The following is a 19,459-nucleotide window of genomic DNA, read 5'->3' on the forward strand; positions in this document are numbered from 1 at the left end:
GCTGAGGCTGGAACTGGAGCAGGGGCTGAGGCCTGGAATGGGAACTGGAGATGGGGCCTGGAACTGGAGCTGGGGGCCCTGGGCCCGGCAGAGAGCCTGGAGCTGGAGCTGGAGCTGGGCCTGGCGCTGGGATCGCGGCTGGAGCCGTGCCTGCCGCCGGCCGTACCCGCTCGGTGCCCGGGGGCGGGGGCGGTGCCGGGCCCGGCGGGCGGGCGGGGGCGGCCCCCCCAGCGGCGGCGGCCCTTGGACCCGGGTCCGCGCCGAGCTGAGCCATGGCGGCACCGGGGCAGAACGTGGCCGTGGTGGTTCACCGAGCCGGGGACCTGCGGCTGGTACGGCCGGGAGGAGCCGGGGCCGGGCGGGGGCCGCGCTCGGAAGGCGGCGGGGCGGGGGCGGCTCCCGGGGCCTGGGGCTGAGCCCGCGGCACTGGGGGCGTCCGGCAGCCCCGGCTCCTCCCGGCCCCGGGTGACCGTGAGCCGGCCCCCGGCTGGGAGCGGGGACGGGCCGCGGCTGCCCCATGGCAGGGCGGTGACCAAATTCGGGGGTGTCCCGTGGCTGGGGGGTGGCCGGGGGGGCGCGGGGGCCCGGATTCGGGGGTGTGCCGTGCATGGCTGGGCCCCCCCATCCCCTCTGTGGGGAAGCCTGTGACCGCTCCGGGCTCTTCACAACGTTACGGGGAATGACCCGGACAGGGAAAAAAAAAATGCACCAGCCCTCGTGTGCCTGGGAGGTGTAACATTTTTACAAGGGAAATAAATTCATAGATACGCTCATTCCCGCAAACGGAAAGGATGCAACAGTATCAGAAGCATGGTCTATTTTTAGCTGGTTCTGGCAACTTTGCATGTCCTGTCCTGTACATTTTTTGCTTTTCCAGTCTTGGAAAGGTTTCAGCTGCAGAATGCTCTTAGGGGTCACAGGAGGGGATAATCTTAAGATCTTTGCCAGCTCCGTTTCGGTGGAAAACCTTTTAACCCTGAAACCCAGAACACCCCCCCCCTTCCCATTTCCCCCCCACCCCTGCGATTAGTCATTCTCACACCTGAGATAGGCGCTCCCAGGGAGCAGGGGTGGAGGGTGGTTGTTGCTTCTCTGGGCTCTCAGAGCCCAGGTGAGCAGCAGGACAGAGGGTTTAGGGGGAGCAGGTGCTGGAGGACCCTCCCGGACGGAGGGAGCTTTTATTTTCTACTTTTTTACTACTTTAGGCTCATTCTGCTTCTCTGGCTGCTAATGCTCGGCTCTTCCTGGATGCTGAATCACCATGGCACTGCTGGAGAGCCGTCTTCCAGTTTGGCAAGTGCCAAAGGGAGGAAGGAAGATTTCCATGGGCAAACACTGGCAGGCACCAATGTTCTGTACACAGAGTCCTGGCAGGAGGGCTCTTAGGAGCACTCAGACTTTGGATACATGCCTTGTTTGGGGGTGATTACCAGGGAAGCGGTTGATTTTTTACCATTCCCGCCCAGCTCAAGCAACACGTGCGACATCTGTGTTGCTGGGCTCTAAACTGGCTTACACGCAGATGTGTGAGTTTTCCTTGGATATTTGTAGTGCTGGAGACCTTAGAGCTGGTCACCAGTGCCCTCCTGCATCACTGGCAGCACCCTGTGTGATCCTCCTGGGCTTCCCTGAAGTTCCTTTCCACGATGTGGATGGTGCTAGCTGTATTGACCCACTGGTCACAGTAATCTCAGCACTGGACTCTGAACTTGTTATTTGTTATTGATACCCAAGGTTGGGTGACACCATCTTCCCGTAATTCCTGCACCTTTCTTGATTCCTGGACATGTTTCTCATGGGCAGAGTCGCTGTGGTCCCTGTGCCATGTGAAAATGTGTTTGCTTTGTTTTTGTTGACTCTCCTCTTGTCCTTAGGTAGTTGCACAGGTTCCTCTTTGCTGCCCATTGAGGATTTATTTGTTTTATACTTGTACTATGGCCTCCCTTTCCATGTCTCCTTTCACTGAAAATGCTTGCTGTGTTTACTTTACCACCATTTCTGAACTTTGCAGTGAACAACAGAGAACAAGCAGAACTTGTGTCTTTGGTGTTCTCCACTTTGGTCACTCCTATTTTCTCCAATTCAGGCTGGAGGATTCACTTCCCACCAAGATATCTGGGTTTTTTGGGCACAGTTGTTATTGCCAGAAAAAAAAAAAAAGTGGTTTTGGTTTTATTTCACGCACACACACACACACACACACTCTTTTCAGCTAGAAGTTGGCTTTGTCTCTCACCATGGACTTTCTGTTTGGTCTGAGGTGGTCTGTACCTCTGGTGTGTCACCAGATCCTGTGATTATCACATTTTCTATAGAAGAGGTTACATCTAGATTGACCTCTTTTAGAAATAATGCTCTGGGCTGTGTCCTCAGTGGAACAAAACAAAGCCCCCACATAGAAAAATTGCAGATACAGGCCTGAACATGGAAAATTTCAGTTGGTTGAGTTGTATGAAAACATGTTTCCAGAGTTTGTCTTTCCATGATGTTTAAAAGATTGACATACAAAATAGCAATTGTGGAATATGCTGGGATTTAAATAGTTAAAATGCAGAACAGAACTCCTCAAAGGCTGAGCAGCAAATGAATTTTTAAGAGTTTATTGTTGGTACTACTCTGGGGGGCTTTTCTTAGAGACATGATCCTCAGGGTGGGTATTGTATTGTCCTGATGTTGTAAAACCCAACAAAATTATTCCTTTGGCTTTTGAGGCAGCTGAGGGAGCTTGGTGAAGGCAAAAGCTCTGTGGACCTTTTGGGTGGAAGGGTAATATGGGCCACTTTTCTAACTCTGGTTTCCTCATTCATCCTGTAAAGAGGTGCCATGGCAATTACAAGAGAATGTGAGTGTTTACCTTATTAGGTATAAATCATTATGTATAAATTATTTTGTAAAAATATTATGTATAAATTATGTATTACTGGCACAGGTTGGGGAGGCCCTGGCACAGGTTGCCCAGAGAAGCTGTGGCTGCCCCATCCCTGGAACTGTTCAAGGATGGGGCTTGGAGCAACCTGGCCTAGTGGAAGATACCCGTGCCCATGGCAGGGTATAGAATGAGATGAGCTTTAAGGTCCTTTCCTTCTGTGATTCAGTTATTCTATGATTATGTAGTAAAAAAGTTTTGTATTATTTAAGATAATAATATAAGCTTTAAATAATAATAATAATAATAATAATAATAATAATAATAATAATTAAGGCTTTACAGAACAGGTGGTTCAGAATCTTCCCAGAAGATTACAGAAGGGGATTTTTTTTGTCAGCCAGTGGGATGGATGAAGGATTCAGCTGAAACTTGGGGCTGCTCCAGTGCAGGGAAATTTAGTATGTGCCTCTTGTCTGGGCAGGGAAAGGGAATTCACTGCAAAATAATTTGGCGAGTGGATTCACAAGCTGGCAGTGTGCCCGTGTTACTCCACTGGGCCTGGAAAATGAGGGCAGCCTAGGAGCAGGCTCCGTGTGGCACAGCCGTGTCTTATGGAGCAGACAGAGCCAAAAACCCTGTCTGCTTATGGATTTACCTGAGCTAACCAGGGCTAAGTTTCCACAGATATTCCCAGAGATATGAACAAGCAGCTAAATGCTTTTTTTCCTTTTGTCCATAGGAAAACCGTCCAATCCCAGAACCAGGTCCCAATGGTAGGTCTACAGATGACTGATTCTGTCTGCTTTCTTTACTTCTCTCTTTGTTTTCTCATTCTCTTTTGCTGCTCCTAGATAATATAAAGTATTTCTGAGGAAGAAAATTATCCAAAAAAAGATTGTGTGACTGAAACAGATAATGCTGCTTTTCCAGCTGAAGAGCTGAAGCAGTCACAGATAAACCCCTTTATCTGGCTTTTTTGCTTCCTGTTCCATCAGTTTGGGTATGTCACAGTAAATGGCTCTTGGGACATGTCAGATGATCTTATGCAGGACTCAATATTAATAGGATGGGCATATGGGCTGATAAAAATTTGATTCACTAACTCTCCAGGGCTGAAATCATAGCTTAGGGAGAAGGAAAAATTAAATGGACTTGTTCTTTTATTCCTGCTTCAGCAATTATAACGTCCCTCTTAAATTGTATTATTTTGTTGACCGTATTTTTTATTGACATTAGCTTTTGTCTTACTCTATTTTAAGCCTTCTTGCTTTGTGAATCATTGCACAGTTTTGTATTTCAGCAGGTGGCTCATGAATGCGCCACTCTTCTAACGTGCGCACACACAATTCTGGTGTGTTGATTGAGTGCCAGTAAATTTGAACGTGTCGATACTGGCTTGGCCTTTGCCCTGGGGCCCAGGGACAGCCCACGTGCTACTGTCCCAGTGCCTAAGAAGGTCAGTTTTTCTACAAGGAACCTTCCCTCCTTTTCTGGCAGAGGTCCTGCTGCGCATGCATTCCGTTGGCATCTGTGGCTCCGACGTTCACTACTGGCAGCATGGTCGAATTGGGGATTTTGTTGTCAAGGATCCCATGGTGTTGGGCCATGAAGCTTCCGGGACTGTCGTAAAAGTGGGCCCAGGGGTGACTCATCTGAAACCAGGTATCTGGAACCAAAACCATCTGTTCCTTTTCCTCCTAATCAGTTCCCAAGGAAGTGTCGATAACAGGCTGTGTTCTGTTCTGTTTCGTAAGTTTATCTGAGGTTCTGAACTCACAGTATGACCTTCTCCTTCAAAAAGTGTCACTGCACTGCTGTTAGGCACCCATCTTGGCCACTAGATTATGGTAGCCTTGTCCTGGGATATCTTGAGCTGGTCTGGCTGTATTTTAATGCAGAGCAGAGTATATACTGGTACAAGGTGCCTTTTAAGGAAACTTGATAAAGCTTCAGAAACCACATCTGTAGCTCTTTCCAGCGACTTGCTGTGAGTGTTTCTTTTCTGTGTGTGTTCTTGAAGGAGCAAATGGCCTCCTACAGTGCAGAGGTCACTAGAGCAACTGCTCCAGGCCCTGTGGTGGGACCTCCACAACTAGCTGTGCTCATGCATGTCCTAGAAAATGGACTGAGCAGGGAATTTTGCAAACTTTGCTGATGAGAGCAACTTAGGCAAGAGGATGTGGGGGAGAGCCAGGAAGAGTTACAGAGAGACCCAAGGAGTGCCAATGAGATGCAGGTGAGATTCAACACAGATAAACACAAAGTGATGTTCACGACAGAAGAAACAAAACCAGCTTCATATCTAAAATGCTCTGCTGACCATCCCTGCTGAAGGGTGATGGCTCTGGCACTGTGCGTAGGAGCATTGGCTCAGCAGCAGTGAAAATGCAAATCACTGGTAGGAAGGGGACAGAGACTCAGAGGATGTCAGTGCACATCTGGAACTCTGCATGCAGTTCTGGTCTCCTCCTTTCCAAAAGGGTGTAAGACAAGTGAGAAAGGTTCAGAGGAGGACAAGGAAATAACGAGATGTGGAACAGCATCTCTGACGAATGTCCAAGTCAGGAACTTCAGCTGGGAGCTAGAGAGACAGCTCAAGGATATGAGGACTCATGGAGGGCTGGGAGAACAGGTTGCCCATTCTCTGGTTGCTCTGATGACTTGCGAGGCCACCTAAAGTCAGAGACTAGACAGGAGTAAGGGAATAAAGGTAGGTACTTATTTGAAAGGCCTTCAAAGGTACCCCCTGGGGAGTCCAGAGGCTACTGCTGAGATGGACCCCAAGATGGACAGCAGGTCACAAGTTCTTCACACTTTTATAGGTTTGGTTCATTTGCATATGAGGGTTAATTCTCCAATTAAAGTTTCAGTTAATGATGTAGTTTCCCCAAGCTTGCCCCCCCTTTTAGAGGCTTTGGTTTACATTTTGGGCCTAGGACGGTCTGAGTGTCCTTGGAGAGCAGGCCTGGAGAGGCTTTGTTATGTCTGCCTGGCATGAGAGAGCAGAAGTTAACAGGCTGCAAGAAACTTCAGAGTTACACACCAGGCAGTGCAGAATTTGAAAAATATGAAAGTTCAAACCTAAGGTATCAGGTCCAGCACCAGAGCAAGGCACAGTGAGGTGCAGCATTCACCTGAGATGTAGCAGACCATGTAGTTTACATGGTGGAAGGAGGAGGAGAAGCTGTTGAGTGTTACTGAAGACAAAAAAACCACTTGCAACTTGGGAGGCCTCACAGCTGCGTATCATATGAGGCTGGGATGATTCAGTATGTGCTTGTCTGCCTCTGTCCTGTCAGACACCTGTTGTTGGCCAGCTCAGAGGGGATGCAGTGGCCTAGATGGCTCTTCCATGCTGCTTATCCCCATGTCTGCCTGAAAGCCTGTTGGTGGAGAGCTTGGCTCAGAGGTTTGGCTCTGATTGGCTTCCTCTGCCAAATAAATGTGAGGCTTTGTGTCCCCTTGTGTACTTGCAAGTTGTACTGTGCTCACACTGTTTTCTCTAGTCCATCCTGCTTTGTGACTGCAATGAAATAATTGCTCTTTGTCCTGCAGTGTGTGTCCTTCCAGCACCCTGAGCTATTCTGTTGTAGCACCAAGCTGTCTCTGTTCCCAGATACGTCATGCCAGGCTCCTGGGTGTTCTGCACCTTAAGCTTCCTTCCCTGTGAGGGTGGTGAGGCCCTGGCACAGGCTGCCCAGAGAAGCTGTGGCTGCCCCATCCCTGGAAGTGTCCAAGGCTGGGTTGGACAAGGCTTGGAGCACCCTGGGATAGTGGAAGGTGTCCCTGCCCATGGCAAGGAGTGGAACAAGCTGAGCTTTAAGGTGCCTTCCAACACAAGTACTTCCATGATTCTATGATTCCCAAGGAACAGCTCTTTCCAGCTGGGAGCGTGGTGGCTAGCTGAGCTCACCTGCCCTATCCTCAGTATTTCCTCTTCTGATTACTACAGATTCAGCAAAGTATCTGGCCACAGTGTGATTGCCTGGGGGCTGCCCTTTCATCTGCTGAGGTTGTCTGCAAGGCAGCTGGAGGGAGGTGTGTGCGTGGCTGAGCTTCCATCTGTGCCTCCGAAACACCTCCTCTTTCCAAGTACCTGGGAAGATCTGGGTGATGAGGCTGCTGTGGAGGGAGCATTGGGAACCAGCCTGGTGTATGCAGCAAGACCTTCCTCATGTCCCTCCTGCCTCTATGGTGCCAGTGTTCCTGTGGGTTTTGATGCTCCTGCTACCTGTGTGCCACCCTGTCCCTGACCCACTCTGTTTGCTCTCACCCTGGCAGGTGACCGTGTGGCCATCGAGCCGGGTGTCCCAAGGGAAGTGGATGAGTTCTGCAAAACCGGGCGCTACAACCTGTCCCCGACCATCTTCTTCTGTGCCACACCGCCCGACGACGGGAACCTGTGCCACTACTACAAGCACAGTGCCAGCTACTGCTACAAGTCAGTCCATGTTCTCTCCACAGGGAAATATACACTCCCCGGGGGGAGATTAGCTGCAGCAATCACCTCTTGGCCCTTTGGAGCACTCTTTATGTGATCCCAACAGGTTTTATTGCTTTCTGGTCCATAAATAACATGCCTAAGCTTGAATGGCAGCCACTTTGCAAAGGGTTTGTCAGGCAGGCATAGTTTTTCCCCTCTGGTGCCAGACATAAACATTTCTTGCATGTCTCCTGGGATGTCACCGCTGGTTTACCCTTTAATTATTTTCCTTTTCCCATTTGCTCCCTGTTCTTGGGTTTTTTCCTGTCTCTTTTTATATCCTTGCCTTCCTAGGCCAGTGCCTGAAGGTCTTTGTCTGGTTCTTTGAGCTGAGTTTTGCTGCTGCTTTTCAGGAAACACCAGGGTGACTGCTGACATCTCGCTCTGTCGTTTGAGACAAAGTCATCCCGCTTTGAGCAGAGCAGGAACAGAAAGCAGGGGCCCTGCTGAGCTGTTTTCTTGTGTGACTCTGAGTGTCCCCACTAAGCTACCAGCATTACACATCTGTTTTCATGTCCAGTTCAGCAAACTTGAGTATGTTACCAATTGTGGCAGCACTGACACATTTGCTTAGAAGCAGATCTGTGCTTAAACACTCTGGCAAATCATAGAATCCCAAAAGGGTTTGGTTTGGAAGGGACCTTAAAGATCATCCCATTCCACCCCCTGCCATGAGCGGGGACACCTTCTACTAAACCAGGTTGCTCCAAGTGTCATTCAGCCTGGCCATGGACACTTCCAGGGATGGGGCAGCTGCTCTGGGCACCCTGTGCCAGGTCCTCAAATACTCCCAAGACCTGAAAACCCCTGTGCAACGTTATACCCACTTAAGTGCCTTTAACAAGGAGTTGAAAACAGCCCAAGTAGTGTCCCCCTGAGGCTGCTCTACCTGTGGAGCTTGTTCCTTTTCAGTGTGTGCAGAGCTGGTACTTCCATGAGCAGGAGCACCCTTGCGATTGATCTTTGGTGTCTGCAGGGAAAGCGTTCAGGATTGCATCAGTCAGAAGGAGGCACTTGACTGCTCTTCTCCTGAGAGTCCTCAGGCAGGAAGCTTTCAAAACAGATACCAAGCAGCTGCTGGTCTGGATGGGATTAACATCTCACTGTCCAGACCCACTGTCATCGATTTCCTGTGTATCAAAATAACATTTTCTGACAGCATCACATGTTTTCGCTTGACAGGAAGTGGTTGGTTTGTAGCTGGCTTCTTCCAGGCTTTTCCTTTTTCTCTCCAATTTGAGAAAATATTACTTTGGCTATTTATTTTATTTTTAAGCCTTGGGATACAGAGCCTGGACATGATGCTCCCAGTTTCAGATCAGCAGTGCTGTGGCTGGCTCATGTAGAGCTGATTCCCTGGCATGCAGTCACTCTGCCAGCCCAGATTTGCTGAGAACAGGTGATGGCTGAGCTCAGTGAGCTTTCTCACATTTGGGCAGTCATTGTGTGTCCTGCTGGTGGACAGACTCTGTGTTGGGTGCTCTGAGTAACTTGGTCATGCTGTGAAGCTGCCCTCCCCACTGACAGGGCGGTGCCCAAATCCAGCAGTAGCAAACGTGATGCCAAACTCTGTGACAACCGAACTTTTGGAGTTAGACCTTTAAAGCCTCCTGGAAATAAGGGACATGCAGATATGGTACAGCTGTCCTCCCTTAACCATCATTTCCATTTTTTTGGCTTCACATTGGCCTGGGTGAGATCTGACCTTGAGCTTCCCAGTGCTGTCACAGAGACCCTCCTGGCAGGCACAGCTCCCAGAGCTGTGTGAGAGCCCACACTGGTGGCTTGCTGGTGGGCAGCGTTGTGGAGCTGAGATTTATTTCTTCCAGCAGTTCAGAAGGGTTTCACATCCTCTCCTTTTGTCTGTCACTTATGTTGGCTGTGTTACAGGGCTGTTTTTGTCCAAAAGGTGTTTGATACCCACTGCACACATTGTCTCTGACTGCTGGGAGGGCTCATGCTGGGACCAGGCCACTTGTTGAAACACTTGGTGCCTCAGGAGAGGAGATCCTGGATGTTACAGGGAGACATGGATCTGGCTGCCTTCCCTGGTGGCATCACCTTTGGCAGCAGGATGTTTTCTAAAAGCTGATTCAACCCTGGTGAGGGGCCTGGGAACTCACTGGTGGGTGAGGCATAGGGCAGCTTCAGGGTGGTACATATGCAACTGAGGGAATCCAAAGGGAATGAGTGGCAACCGAGTCCTTGTTGACTCACCAAGTACCAGAGAGTTGATGTGGGGAAGTTTGTGGGTCCCTGAGTGTGGTGCTTGGGGAAGCCTCACTGATAAATGGTTCAGGTGTACTTGATGCTGCTTCAGAGGAGAGAAAGAAGCAATGGAACCTCTTGAAGCGTGTTCCAGCCTGGTGTTTCTCTGATCACAGGTGGCAGTGTGTTTTGCCACTGTGATTTACACCCATGTTTGGTCTTCGAGTGTCATGGTTTTCCTCATCACCCTCATAAACTACATTGCTAAGTGTTCATTGTGTCCCATTCTTGCAGGCTTCCAGATAACGTCACCTTTGAGGAAGGAGCCCTTATCGAGCCCCTCTCGGTGGGAATCCATGCCTGCAAAAGAGCGGGAGTCACCCTGGGAAGCAAAGTCTTCGTGTCTGGCTCTGGTACAGTGATCGTAGTCAGTCCTTGGGTTCCCTGCCTGCTGGGAGGGGATGGACAGCCTCAGGCTCTGTTTCTGGGCTCTGCTGTAAGGGTGGGTCATGGTGGAGCCACAGGCATGGTGAGGGGGACCTTGGGGCTGCCAAAGTCTCCTTGGGCCAGGAACACGCTGAGCTCTGGGCATGTTCCGAGGTGGGGCTGATGCTGCCTGGCAGTGGTTCATGTTGTCTTTCTCCCCTTTGTACCCAGGACCAATTGGGCTCGTGAATGTGATTGTTGCTAAGATGATGGGTGCAGCAGCCGTGGTAGTTACAGGTAAGTCCTTTTAGCCCTTTCAGAGTGTGCCTGTTTCCCACCAGACAGAATCATAGAATCATTAAGGTTGGAAAAAACCTCTTAGATCATCAAGCCCAACCATTAACCCAGCACTGCCCAGCCTAACCATGTCCGTGAGTGCCACATCCACATGTTTTTTTAACAGTTCCAGGGACGGTGATTCCACCACTTCCCTGGACAGCCTGTTGCAGTGCTTGACCACTCTTTCAGGGAGGTTTGATCTTAGCAGCTTATTTTTCCCTCTGGTAGTGCTGGGTGATGGCCTGGACAGTGTTTGCACACTGTTTTCTGCATGCAGCCACACTGTGCTTCTCCACTTGTCTTTCTCTGCCCTTCTGTCTGCTCCTGCTGGGGGTTTCATTTTCCACTGGTTATCCACAGTGACTGAAGTGGCCTTTTCAGAGTCTCTGCATTTCAGAAATGGGCCTTCCTTGCATAACTCTATCCTAGACATTTCTAGTCCAGCTGCTGCTTGCAGGAATGTCTTTGTCCAGCTGTGTCTGGAAAACCTCTGAGGAAGGAGATCCCATTTTTCTAGATACCTTCTCCAGGTTTGCATCTCTTAATGATGAAGCTCTTTCTGGGGTCCACTCACAAACTGTCATTTATGGAGATTTCCCCTTGATGCAAGAACTGAAATGAGTCTTCATCACCTTTGCAGCTGCCCTTCAGGTTATTGAGACAGCCATTGCCACCTTTTTTTGCCGTGCTAACCTAGCCCAGCTCCCCCTAGCTCTCCTCTAAGGTTCAGGCCCTCTCTCTCTGTAGCATGCCCAGAAGGATGGAGAACTGGAGTAACTGCAGGATGTTCTCTGGTTGAAATTTCCACCTGGGGGTTGAACAGGGCCTGGAAGTGGTGCTTCCAGCTCCCACCGTGACTCTGGGATCTTTCTGAGTGCTGATGGCCAGGAGGAGCAGTTAGAGGTGCCACTGGACATTGAGCACAGACTGCTGCCATTTGTATGTCAAAGCCCTAAAGGATCTGGACCTCTCAGGAGGCTGTTACTCACCTCCCATACTTTGAGCCAGGTGTATTTTTGACCCTTCTGTTACTGTGTTTCCATCTTTGGGTTGAGAGATAAAATTCAGGTCCCACCCTCTTGCCTTTACGGAAACATCCTTCTGTAGTAGCTCAGGTCAAAACACGAGGCACGTATTGCCTTCTCCCTTAATCCTTTTCCTGCGAAGTCCAGGGCATTTTTAGCTGTGCTGGCCTCACCCTGCAGGTGTGTGTGTTTGATGGACGTGATCAGTCCACACCTCAGATTTTGTGAAGTGTTGTCATTTGAGGATGATGTTTGCTGTAGGAAGAAAAACATCTCTGCCTCCTGAATCACACACGGGGAACCTTGTGCCCAGCTGGGCAGGTGCAGGGGCTGGGGGTGGTCTGGGTGGGGAAGGCTTGGTGAGCTGGGGTTGGTGGGGCTGAGGCAGCTGGCTCAGCCTGCCCCCCATTCCCACTCCAGCCTGGGTGTATCTCCATAGCACCAGGAGCTGCTGCTGCTGGGGGCCTTGGGCGAGCTGAGCTGGCGGTCATGTGCCACAGGAGGTTCCCGGTGCTTGGTTTGTAGAATCAGCAGGCTTGGATACATGGAATTACCCCTTCTTATCTTTATGTGCTGGTCTAGGTACTGATTCTGACTTACAGATGTCTCTTCCGCATGAGAGGGTTTTGGCTGAGGTGCTGAGACACCCTTGAAGGTGCTGTCCCAAGTCAAATATTTGTGTGTGACATGAGCTGAGGAATGGGTTTGGTTTGGCTCATTGCCGCTGGAGATTTTGCTGCCTGTCTCAAGGAATTGCTTTTTGTTTCGTCTTTAGGAGCCAACACCTGTGAGGCGCCTGCCTGCCCACAGAGGCCCTCTTGCACTTTGCTACCAGATTATTTGAATACACTGCCCTGACTTTTTATCATTTGTTTGTCTGTGAGGAACTTTGTCTGTGCAGCACTTATGGCTTTAAATGTTTGTGTTTGTTTTGACAAGCTTCTCACAGGTATAGAAATATTTAGAAAAGCTTTTCTGCAAGAACTCACCTCCTACAGCTTCTGTCTTTGGCTGGCCTGGAGTGTTTGATGTATTTAGTGGACTCCAGTTGGGTGAGAAGATCAGTGTGTTTCATGGGTCCTCATCTACTCTTCCCAAAGGTCTGTGTCTTTCTCCACTCCACTCCTGAGTGGGTGTGATTGGTGTTTATGGGCAGCCTTCTCCAGTCCTTCTGCCTTGCTGTTGCTCTAAAAAGCTGCTTTTCTCCTTAGATACATGTAAAAGATCAGCCTTCCTCACCAGTAAGTGAAGGGACAGTTTAGGTGTTTAGGGCTGTCTTGCTTTGCTCTGTTAGTCACTGAAGGTGCACTTAATAATTCCTACTTAAGGCAAATTATTCCTCTTGTTCTATCTGAATCTGAAATTCTGGGTGTCAGTGCCTCCAGAAACCCTGGCATTCAAGGTCAGGGGAGGTGAGTAACTGTACAGAGCTCAACTCTTTTGAGAAAGAAGATCAACATAGAAAATCTGAGAAAAATCAAGAGTATTTATTTGTCTGTTAAGCTGGCTCATAAACCATCATGAGAAGTTAAGGGTAATTTGATAACTTCTCTGGAAGCAATCAAAACTTTAATTAGCTCCAGGGCTGGGAAGTAAAAACAAATTTCTGACTAGAGGCAGGATACAAGCCTTTAATTTTACAATTGACCAGTTTCCCAAGAGCTGTGTGGCGTTCAGCCACAGTATGGTTTAAAGCCCAAACGATTTGATCCTTCCCAAGACTCTCAAGTGTCTGGAGCTCTGAACAATCCAGTGGCTTGCAGATCTGTCTGCTTCAGTAAGTGCTTCCTGGTGATTCAGGTGTACTGAGGTTATTGCAGCCCTGGCCAGGGCTGACAGTGTTGCTGCTGCATTCCATGTGCTGCTTGGAGCCAGGGCTTCCCTCCCGAGCAGGTCAGCAAAACAGAGGCCAGCTGCAGGAAAGGTGTTGGGTGTTTTCCTGCCTGAGAATGATTTTGTGGCCACTTTGAAATGCACTGGCTGCCCTGTTACTCTAGGGCACTGCCTGAGGATTATTTCTGCCAGAGAGACAGTATAAAATATATAAAAATATGTGAAATATAGAATAGAATTTCTATTATATTTTATATGTTTATATATATAATACATATTATATATATATATGTATTTATAATTTAAAATATATTAGTGACTGAGCAGATGTTAAAAATGGCAGAATCCAGCTGTGTCTGCCGTGAGCTGGTGTTGTGAGACCAAACTTGACAGGGAGTTGAGTCATTATTTGAGGAGCACTGTTGAACCCCTGTGGTCTCCTTGCCATACACTGAGGTTTGGGAGATGCCAGCCATGCTGGGCAAAAGTGTTTCATAGCACTTGAAGTGCCTCAAAAAGCTCCTGGCCGTGCAATTGGTGCATGGAAGGTGTCTGAGTGCAGCTCAGCTGGGGTCAAGCATGACCCCCACACAGCCTGGAGCCCAATGCCCAGAGCTTGGGAGGGACAGACGTGACTCCTGCAGCCACAGGAACGAGCCCATGTTGGGGCTTCCAGGGTGATGCTGCCTTTTCTTTTCAGCCTTGGCTTTTCCTCTTTCCTTCTGCATTTTATTATCCTTTGTTGTCCCTTCTTGAAATGCCCTCCACAGCTCTCCTGGGTGCTCAGCTTGGTAGGTGTGCCCACACTTGGCATCCTGAGCCTTCCAGCTGCCCATGGGGGCTTGTCTGTCATCTGCCCTGCCAGTGAGTGCCTGTCCATCCCCTGCCCTGCCTGTGAGTGCCTGTCCATCCCCTGCCCTGCCTGTGAGTGCCATCATTTTTGCTGTGGGATGGGCAGGGTACAGCCTCTGCCTGGCTCACTCCCAGAGCTGCAGCTGAGTCAGAGCAGCTCATGTTGGAGAACTGGCCTTATCCTCCTCCTCTTTCCCTTGATATTTTCACCCCACCCTACCTCTGACTTCTTTGAAGACTGTGCCCTGCCTCTTTCCCATGTGTGTCCCTAGCACAGACATCTTTTTCTGAGTCTTCAAGCCCAGGACCTCTGAGAGGAGCCCACCCCTCAATTTTGGGTCCAGGAAATCTTGGCTGTTACATCTTTTCCAGTGCCAGCATGCAGACCCCTGTAGACCACTGCTTTAGTGCAGGGAAAAGAGGTGATTCCTTCCTGGGAAATGCCACTCTTCTCCTCAGCTGTCCCTGTCCTTATCTCCAGAGGTGGCCTGGTTACCAGTGGTGCCTGGAGAGGAATAGGTGGCTTTCTTCCAGGGGATGTCCCAGCAGGACAGCTTGCTCCGTGGTACAAACCCCCTGTGGATCTTCAGGTGATGTTTACAGCCCTGTCAAGATCCCTCAGGACAGAGTACAGGAGTACAGCCATGCCCTCACAGATGTTTATCATCACCAGCTTTGTTGCTCTGTGTTAATGGGGTGTCTCAGGTCCTCCTTATTACCAGATCCACTCCCTTTTTTCTTCATGGGCTTGTCTGCTCATTCATGTGTGACAGAAACTGTCTGAGAGAGGCTCAGCAGCCTCCAGAGCTGCTACAAGGAGGGTGAAGAGCGGGACAGGTCTGTGACAGTGTGAACACACTAAGTGCTTACAACTAATGCATTCTGCAGTTTGCTCAGCTGAAAGCACTCGCTGGGGGCTCCTTGAGGAAGCCCTTGGAGACCTCATGGTCTGTTCTCATCATGAAGTGAAATGGCCACATTAATAATCCTCTGAGCCTGTTGTCTCCTGTTGGAAAGATTTCTTGGTGCTCTCCATAGCCAGGTGATTGATGCCACCGAGGAGCAGGGTCAGAGCAACTTTGCCCCTGGCTCTTGCTCTTTGAGAGGTGTCCTTGAGGGTGGGAGTAAATAATGTGGACAGCCAAGAAGGAAAAATACAAGAGTGGTGCAGTTTTGCCTCATTGTAGGCTCTTCCCCAGGCTATCTCGCTGAGTGTGTGCAATGGGGTTTCCTACAGTCCATTCTCACTAGAGGATGAAGGTCCTGTGGGAATTAATGAAGCTGCTTCATCAGAGTCATTGCCAGAGAGACACTGGGCAGTGCAGCTGCAGCCAGAGGCAGCTTTAGGTAGGACACAGCTGACTCTGGAGTAGGTGCCCTGTCAGCCCTGGCCTCCTGCTGCCTTTTGCCTTTGCCTGCACTGAGGTTCCTCTGCTCTGCTGCGTCAGGACAGCGACCAGTACAACCACAACAGCTTGGCCATGGCTGTTCCTGATCTGGTTCTTCTTGTGGTGTCCCTGAAGTGCCCTTTGGAGTTAAGCTTGGCCTTGGTTTGTCTTGACACACTCTCAGTGTTTCTGGCAGTGCCAAAGAGAAATTGGGCCATCTACAAACTGATGGTCTTAGAAGACACTTCTCCAGTCTAGGGGTGGTGGCTGTTCCTTCACTCAGACATGGTTCTGCATGGTGTGGGTTTCATCTGTGGGTTTGTGCTTCAGTCTCTTTGAAGCACACCCTCTTCTGCAGCTGGGGAGCCTTTGGCATCTCCTCTGTCATTAAGTTGTCCTCGTCGCTCACCCTTCATCATCCTCATCATCTGGAGCCCCCAGCACATGAAAGATGTGGATCTGTTAGAGCAGGTCCAAAGGAGGGGCATGAAGAAAATAAAGGGGAAGAGCTGGAGCCCCTCTGCTCTGGAGCCAGGCTGGAAGAGCTGGGGGTGTCCAGCCTGGAGAAGAGAAGGCTCCAGGAAGACCTCAGAGCCCCTTCCAGTGCCTAAAGGGGCTCCAGGAGAGCTGGAGAGGGACTTGGATCAAGGGCCTGGAGGGACAGGACAAGGGGGAATGGCTTCCCATGCCAGAGGGCAGGGATGGATGGGATATTGGGAAGGAGTTGTTACCTGTGAGGGTGGTGAGGGCCTGGCACAGGGTGCCCAGAGAAGCTGTGACTGCCCCATCCCTGGAAGTGTTCAAGGCTGGACAGGGGTTGGAGCAACCTGGTCTAGTGGAAGGTGTCCCTGCCCATGGCAGGGAGTGGAACTTTAAAGTGGAGTGGAGTCTTGAAGTCCCTTCCAACCCAAACTATTCCAATATTTTATGATCATTCTCTGCCTGCCAAGAAGGAATGAACTCTCACATCTTCTGGTTGTGCGCTGTCCTGTACACACACGTAGTGAGCGTGTGCCAGGTTCAGGTTCTTCCTCTTCTTTCACATAATACTCCAGTTTTTGACTTGATTTTCTTTCCACAGACTTATCTGCCACTCGCCTGCAAAAAGCCAAGGAGGTGGGGGCAGATTTCACCATTCAGGTGAAGAATGAGACCCCGAAGGAGGTGGCCTCCAAAGTGGAAAGTGTGCTTGGCTGCATGCCTGAGATAACTGTGGAGTGCACAGGAGTGCAAACCTGTATCCAGACTGGAATTTATGTGAGTACCACTTGTTCCCAAGGCAGACTAGTGATGGCATTGGTTTGTGTTTTCTGGGATGGTGCAATGAATGAGCTATTTCACTCCCACAGTGCTTAATTTAAGTGGGCTTGGTGTGGGGAGAGAAGGTGCTCATTAGACAGTAAACAAAGAGAGACAATTAAAGTGTTAACATCAGCATGGGGATAATTGATAACTGATTTGATGCTTGGGTGCTTAACCACTTACTAAGGAGACCCCAGTAAAGACCCCAAAACCCAGGAAGAAGGACAGCACCTTCCACTGAAGTTATGTCCAAATAAGAAGAATAATCAAGAAAATTAATTCCAGAAGCAATGAAAGAAGCAATTAAGAAAGGGATGTTTTGCTGCCATGAGCATCCTAACAGGAGGATGGGGGAAGGTTAATGTGGAGTTTCACAGTGAAAGGATGGGAGGGGAACGGGACAAACTGCAAAAAGAGTAATGCCAGTAGAGCATCAAGCTCTTAGTTTTAGATCTCTCCCATTGAAATCCCAAAGTACTCTTTGTAGTCCTAAATGCCAGCCATTTTTCAGAATGGGATTTGGATACCAAAATCCTTCAGAGATTTTCAAAAGATTGCACTTTTAGCTTTGATTACCATGTGTTTCACTCTTACAGACTCCTGACAGCATCCTGCCTCTCCCCAGCTTCTCTGCTGTGCCCCAGTCAGTGCATTGCAACCACAAAGGGGGGCTTTATTTTTTACAGACCCTGCACACGCTGTGTTCTGCAAAATGTAGCCTGTTTGTGTGTTTGCTCTCCAGGCCACTCGTTCTGGTGGGACCTTGGTGCTGGTGGGGCTGGGGCCTGAGATGGTGACGGTGCCCATTGTGAATGCTGCCGTGCGGGAAGTGGATATCCGCGGGATATTCCGCTACTGCAACACGTGAGTCTCGTGCAGGGGGTCCGACGTGTCTCCGAGTTTAAATTCTTCAGAGTCGTACTTTCTTGCTAATGGAGCAAGTATCTTTGCTTGATCTGTAGCTCTCCAGGAAGGATTCATGGGATGTTGTCAAGCTCCTTCTTAAAATGAGAGGTATTATTAAGTAGGCAGTTTGAAAATTAGATGAGCTGCTGCATTCCTTTGTATCCCTATTGCTCTAACTTGGCCCGTTCATGGTTGGGCTTGATGCTCTTGGAGGCCTTTCCCCACTGCAATGTTTCTATGATTCTAAATGGAGTTGCAACGCAATCCATTCGAGAGACTCTGTGCCAGAGAAGAAGCTGGGGGCTGACTGAGGCTTTTCCTTTTTTCTCCCTGCACTGAGTCCATGAGTTTGAGCTCTGCCATGGTCAGTGTGGGGGCAAGGAGGCCGGGCAAGGGGAGAGCAGAGCACGGCAGTTTTGGTTTTCATTCAGGGCTCCCAAACTGGTAGTTTCCTGTGATTTTCACTGTCTTCCTGTGATTTCACTTACGCTCCCAACTGTCTGTATAGCAGTGCCTGTCTTCTCAAAGCTTGACAGCCCAGAGCAGTTGGCTTGTCCCATCTCCCATACCAGACACTTGAGGTTCCCTCCCCAGAAAATTCCTTGCAGGCAAAAGTTCCCTGGGCTAAGGAAATAACTGTCATGATCCAGGCTGCTCCGTGCTCTTTCCTTGGACTCCAGACTAGTGGCTGCTCTCATCCCTTGCTCTCTGCTTCCCTTGCAGGTGGCCTGTGGCCATCGCTCTGCTCGCATCCAAGCGGATCAACATCAAGCCCTTGGTTACGCACCGTTTTCCCCTGGAGAGGGCTCTAGAGGCCTTCGAGACCACCAAGAGGGGTGAGGGGGTCAAAGTCATGCTGAAGTGTGACCCCACTGATCAGGGCCCCTGAGCTGTCCCAGTGCCCAGCTCTCATCCCTGCTGCTTGTAACTAGGAAATCACATGTAATGAGGGTGAGTGGCCCTGGGATACAGCATTAGAGCATTAACAGGTAACTACAAATGGACATCCAATAGTTTGAATCAAAATGCTGAATTAGAGATGATGGTTTGCACAGTTGGTGGCTGTTCTCTGCAGACCACACATGCAGGAGAGCCTGGCCAGGTTCCTCTGTGCCCCGGAGGGTGTCAGCAGCATGTGGCACAACCAGGATGGAGGTGCTGGCACTCCCCCTTCCCACCCCGCACTGCCCTTGCTGCAGCATTCCCTGCGTGGATGCAAGATAGCCCTATGTGAATATCCCCCCTTCCCGTGGCACCTTCCCTTGTGCATGCTCAGGGACTGTTCAGCCTGTGGAACAAAACCTGGCCATCCCCACTCCACGGGAAGCACTGGCACATTCAGGTCATTCCCTCCATGCTCTTCACAAAGCTCAGAACCTGGGGTTTATGTGGAAGCTGGAGGCCAGCTGGGGCCACATTTGCTGTGTCATTCCCCAGCAGCTCGTGCGACCACTGCAGGCAGGAAAACTGGAACTGCTGAGAGCCCTGTCCTTATGTGGCTCCCATGAACGAGCTGTTGGGGAGCACAGCTGCTTTTGGTGTGGAGGGGAGCACAGGTGAGACATGAGGGGACAGCATCACTCAAAGGTTTTGCCACTGTAAACAAATCATTATTATTTGGGAATATCAAGCCTTCCTGCTGTTTGTGAGCCACAAAAATGGTACTAACAAGGTAAAAAAATCTAATCTTTAATTACTGTTTAATTAATGTTAATTTTAGTACTGAAAGATCAGTTCCTTCCTTGGGCTGATACTGAACTTTCCTCAATAAATTCTGGCTACCTGAGACCTTCCAGATGTGTCCATTAAAGTGTGGGGTGGTGGGTTG

The 19,459-nt window shown here is 49.8% G+C and overlaps 1 protein-coding gene across 1 annotated transcript; it reads left to right on the forward strand.

Moving 5' to 3' along the window:
- The first annotated feature begins 213 nt into the window (after positions 1–213).
- Positions 214–19,417, forward strand: SORD (sorbitol dehydrogenase). The gene is made up of 9 exons (XM_048318050.1): positions 214–332; positions 3,609–3,642; positions 4,367–4,531; positions 7,151–7,310; positions 9,855–9,973; positions 10,218–10,283; positions 16,505–16,680; positions 17,468–17,589; positions 18,355–19,417. The coding sequence occupies exons 1-9, from the start codon at positions 273–275 to the stop codon at positions 18,518–18,520; spliced, it is 1,068 nt and encodes a 355-aa protein (XP_048174007.1). The 5' UTR covers positions 214–272; the 3' UTR covers positions 18,521–19,417.
- Positions 19,418–19,459: the final 42 nt, after the last annotated feature.

This window comes from Corvus hawaiiensis, chromosome 13 (assembly GCF_020740725.1).
Source record: "Corvus hawaiiensis isolate bCorHaw1 chromosome 13, bCorHaw1.pri.cur, whole genome shotgun sequence".
Lineage (NCBI taxonomy): Eukaryota > Metazoa > Chordata > Aves > Passeriformes > Corvidae > Corvus > Corvus hawaiiensis.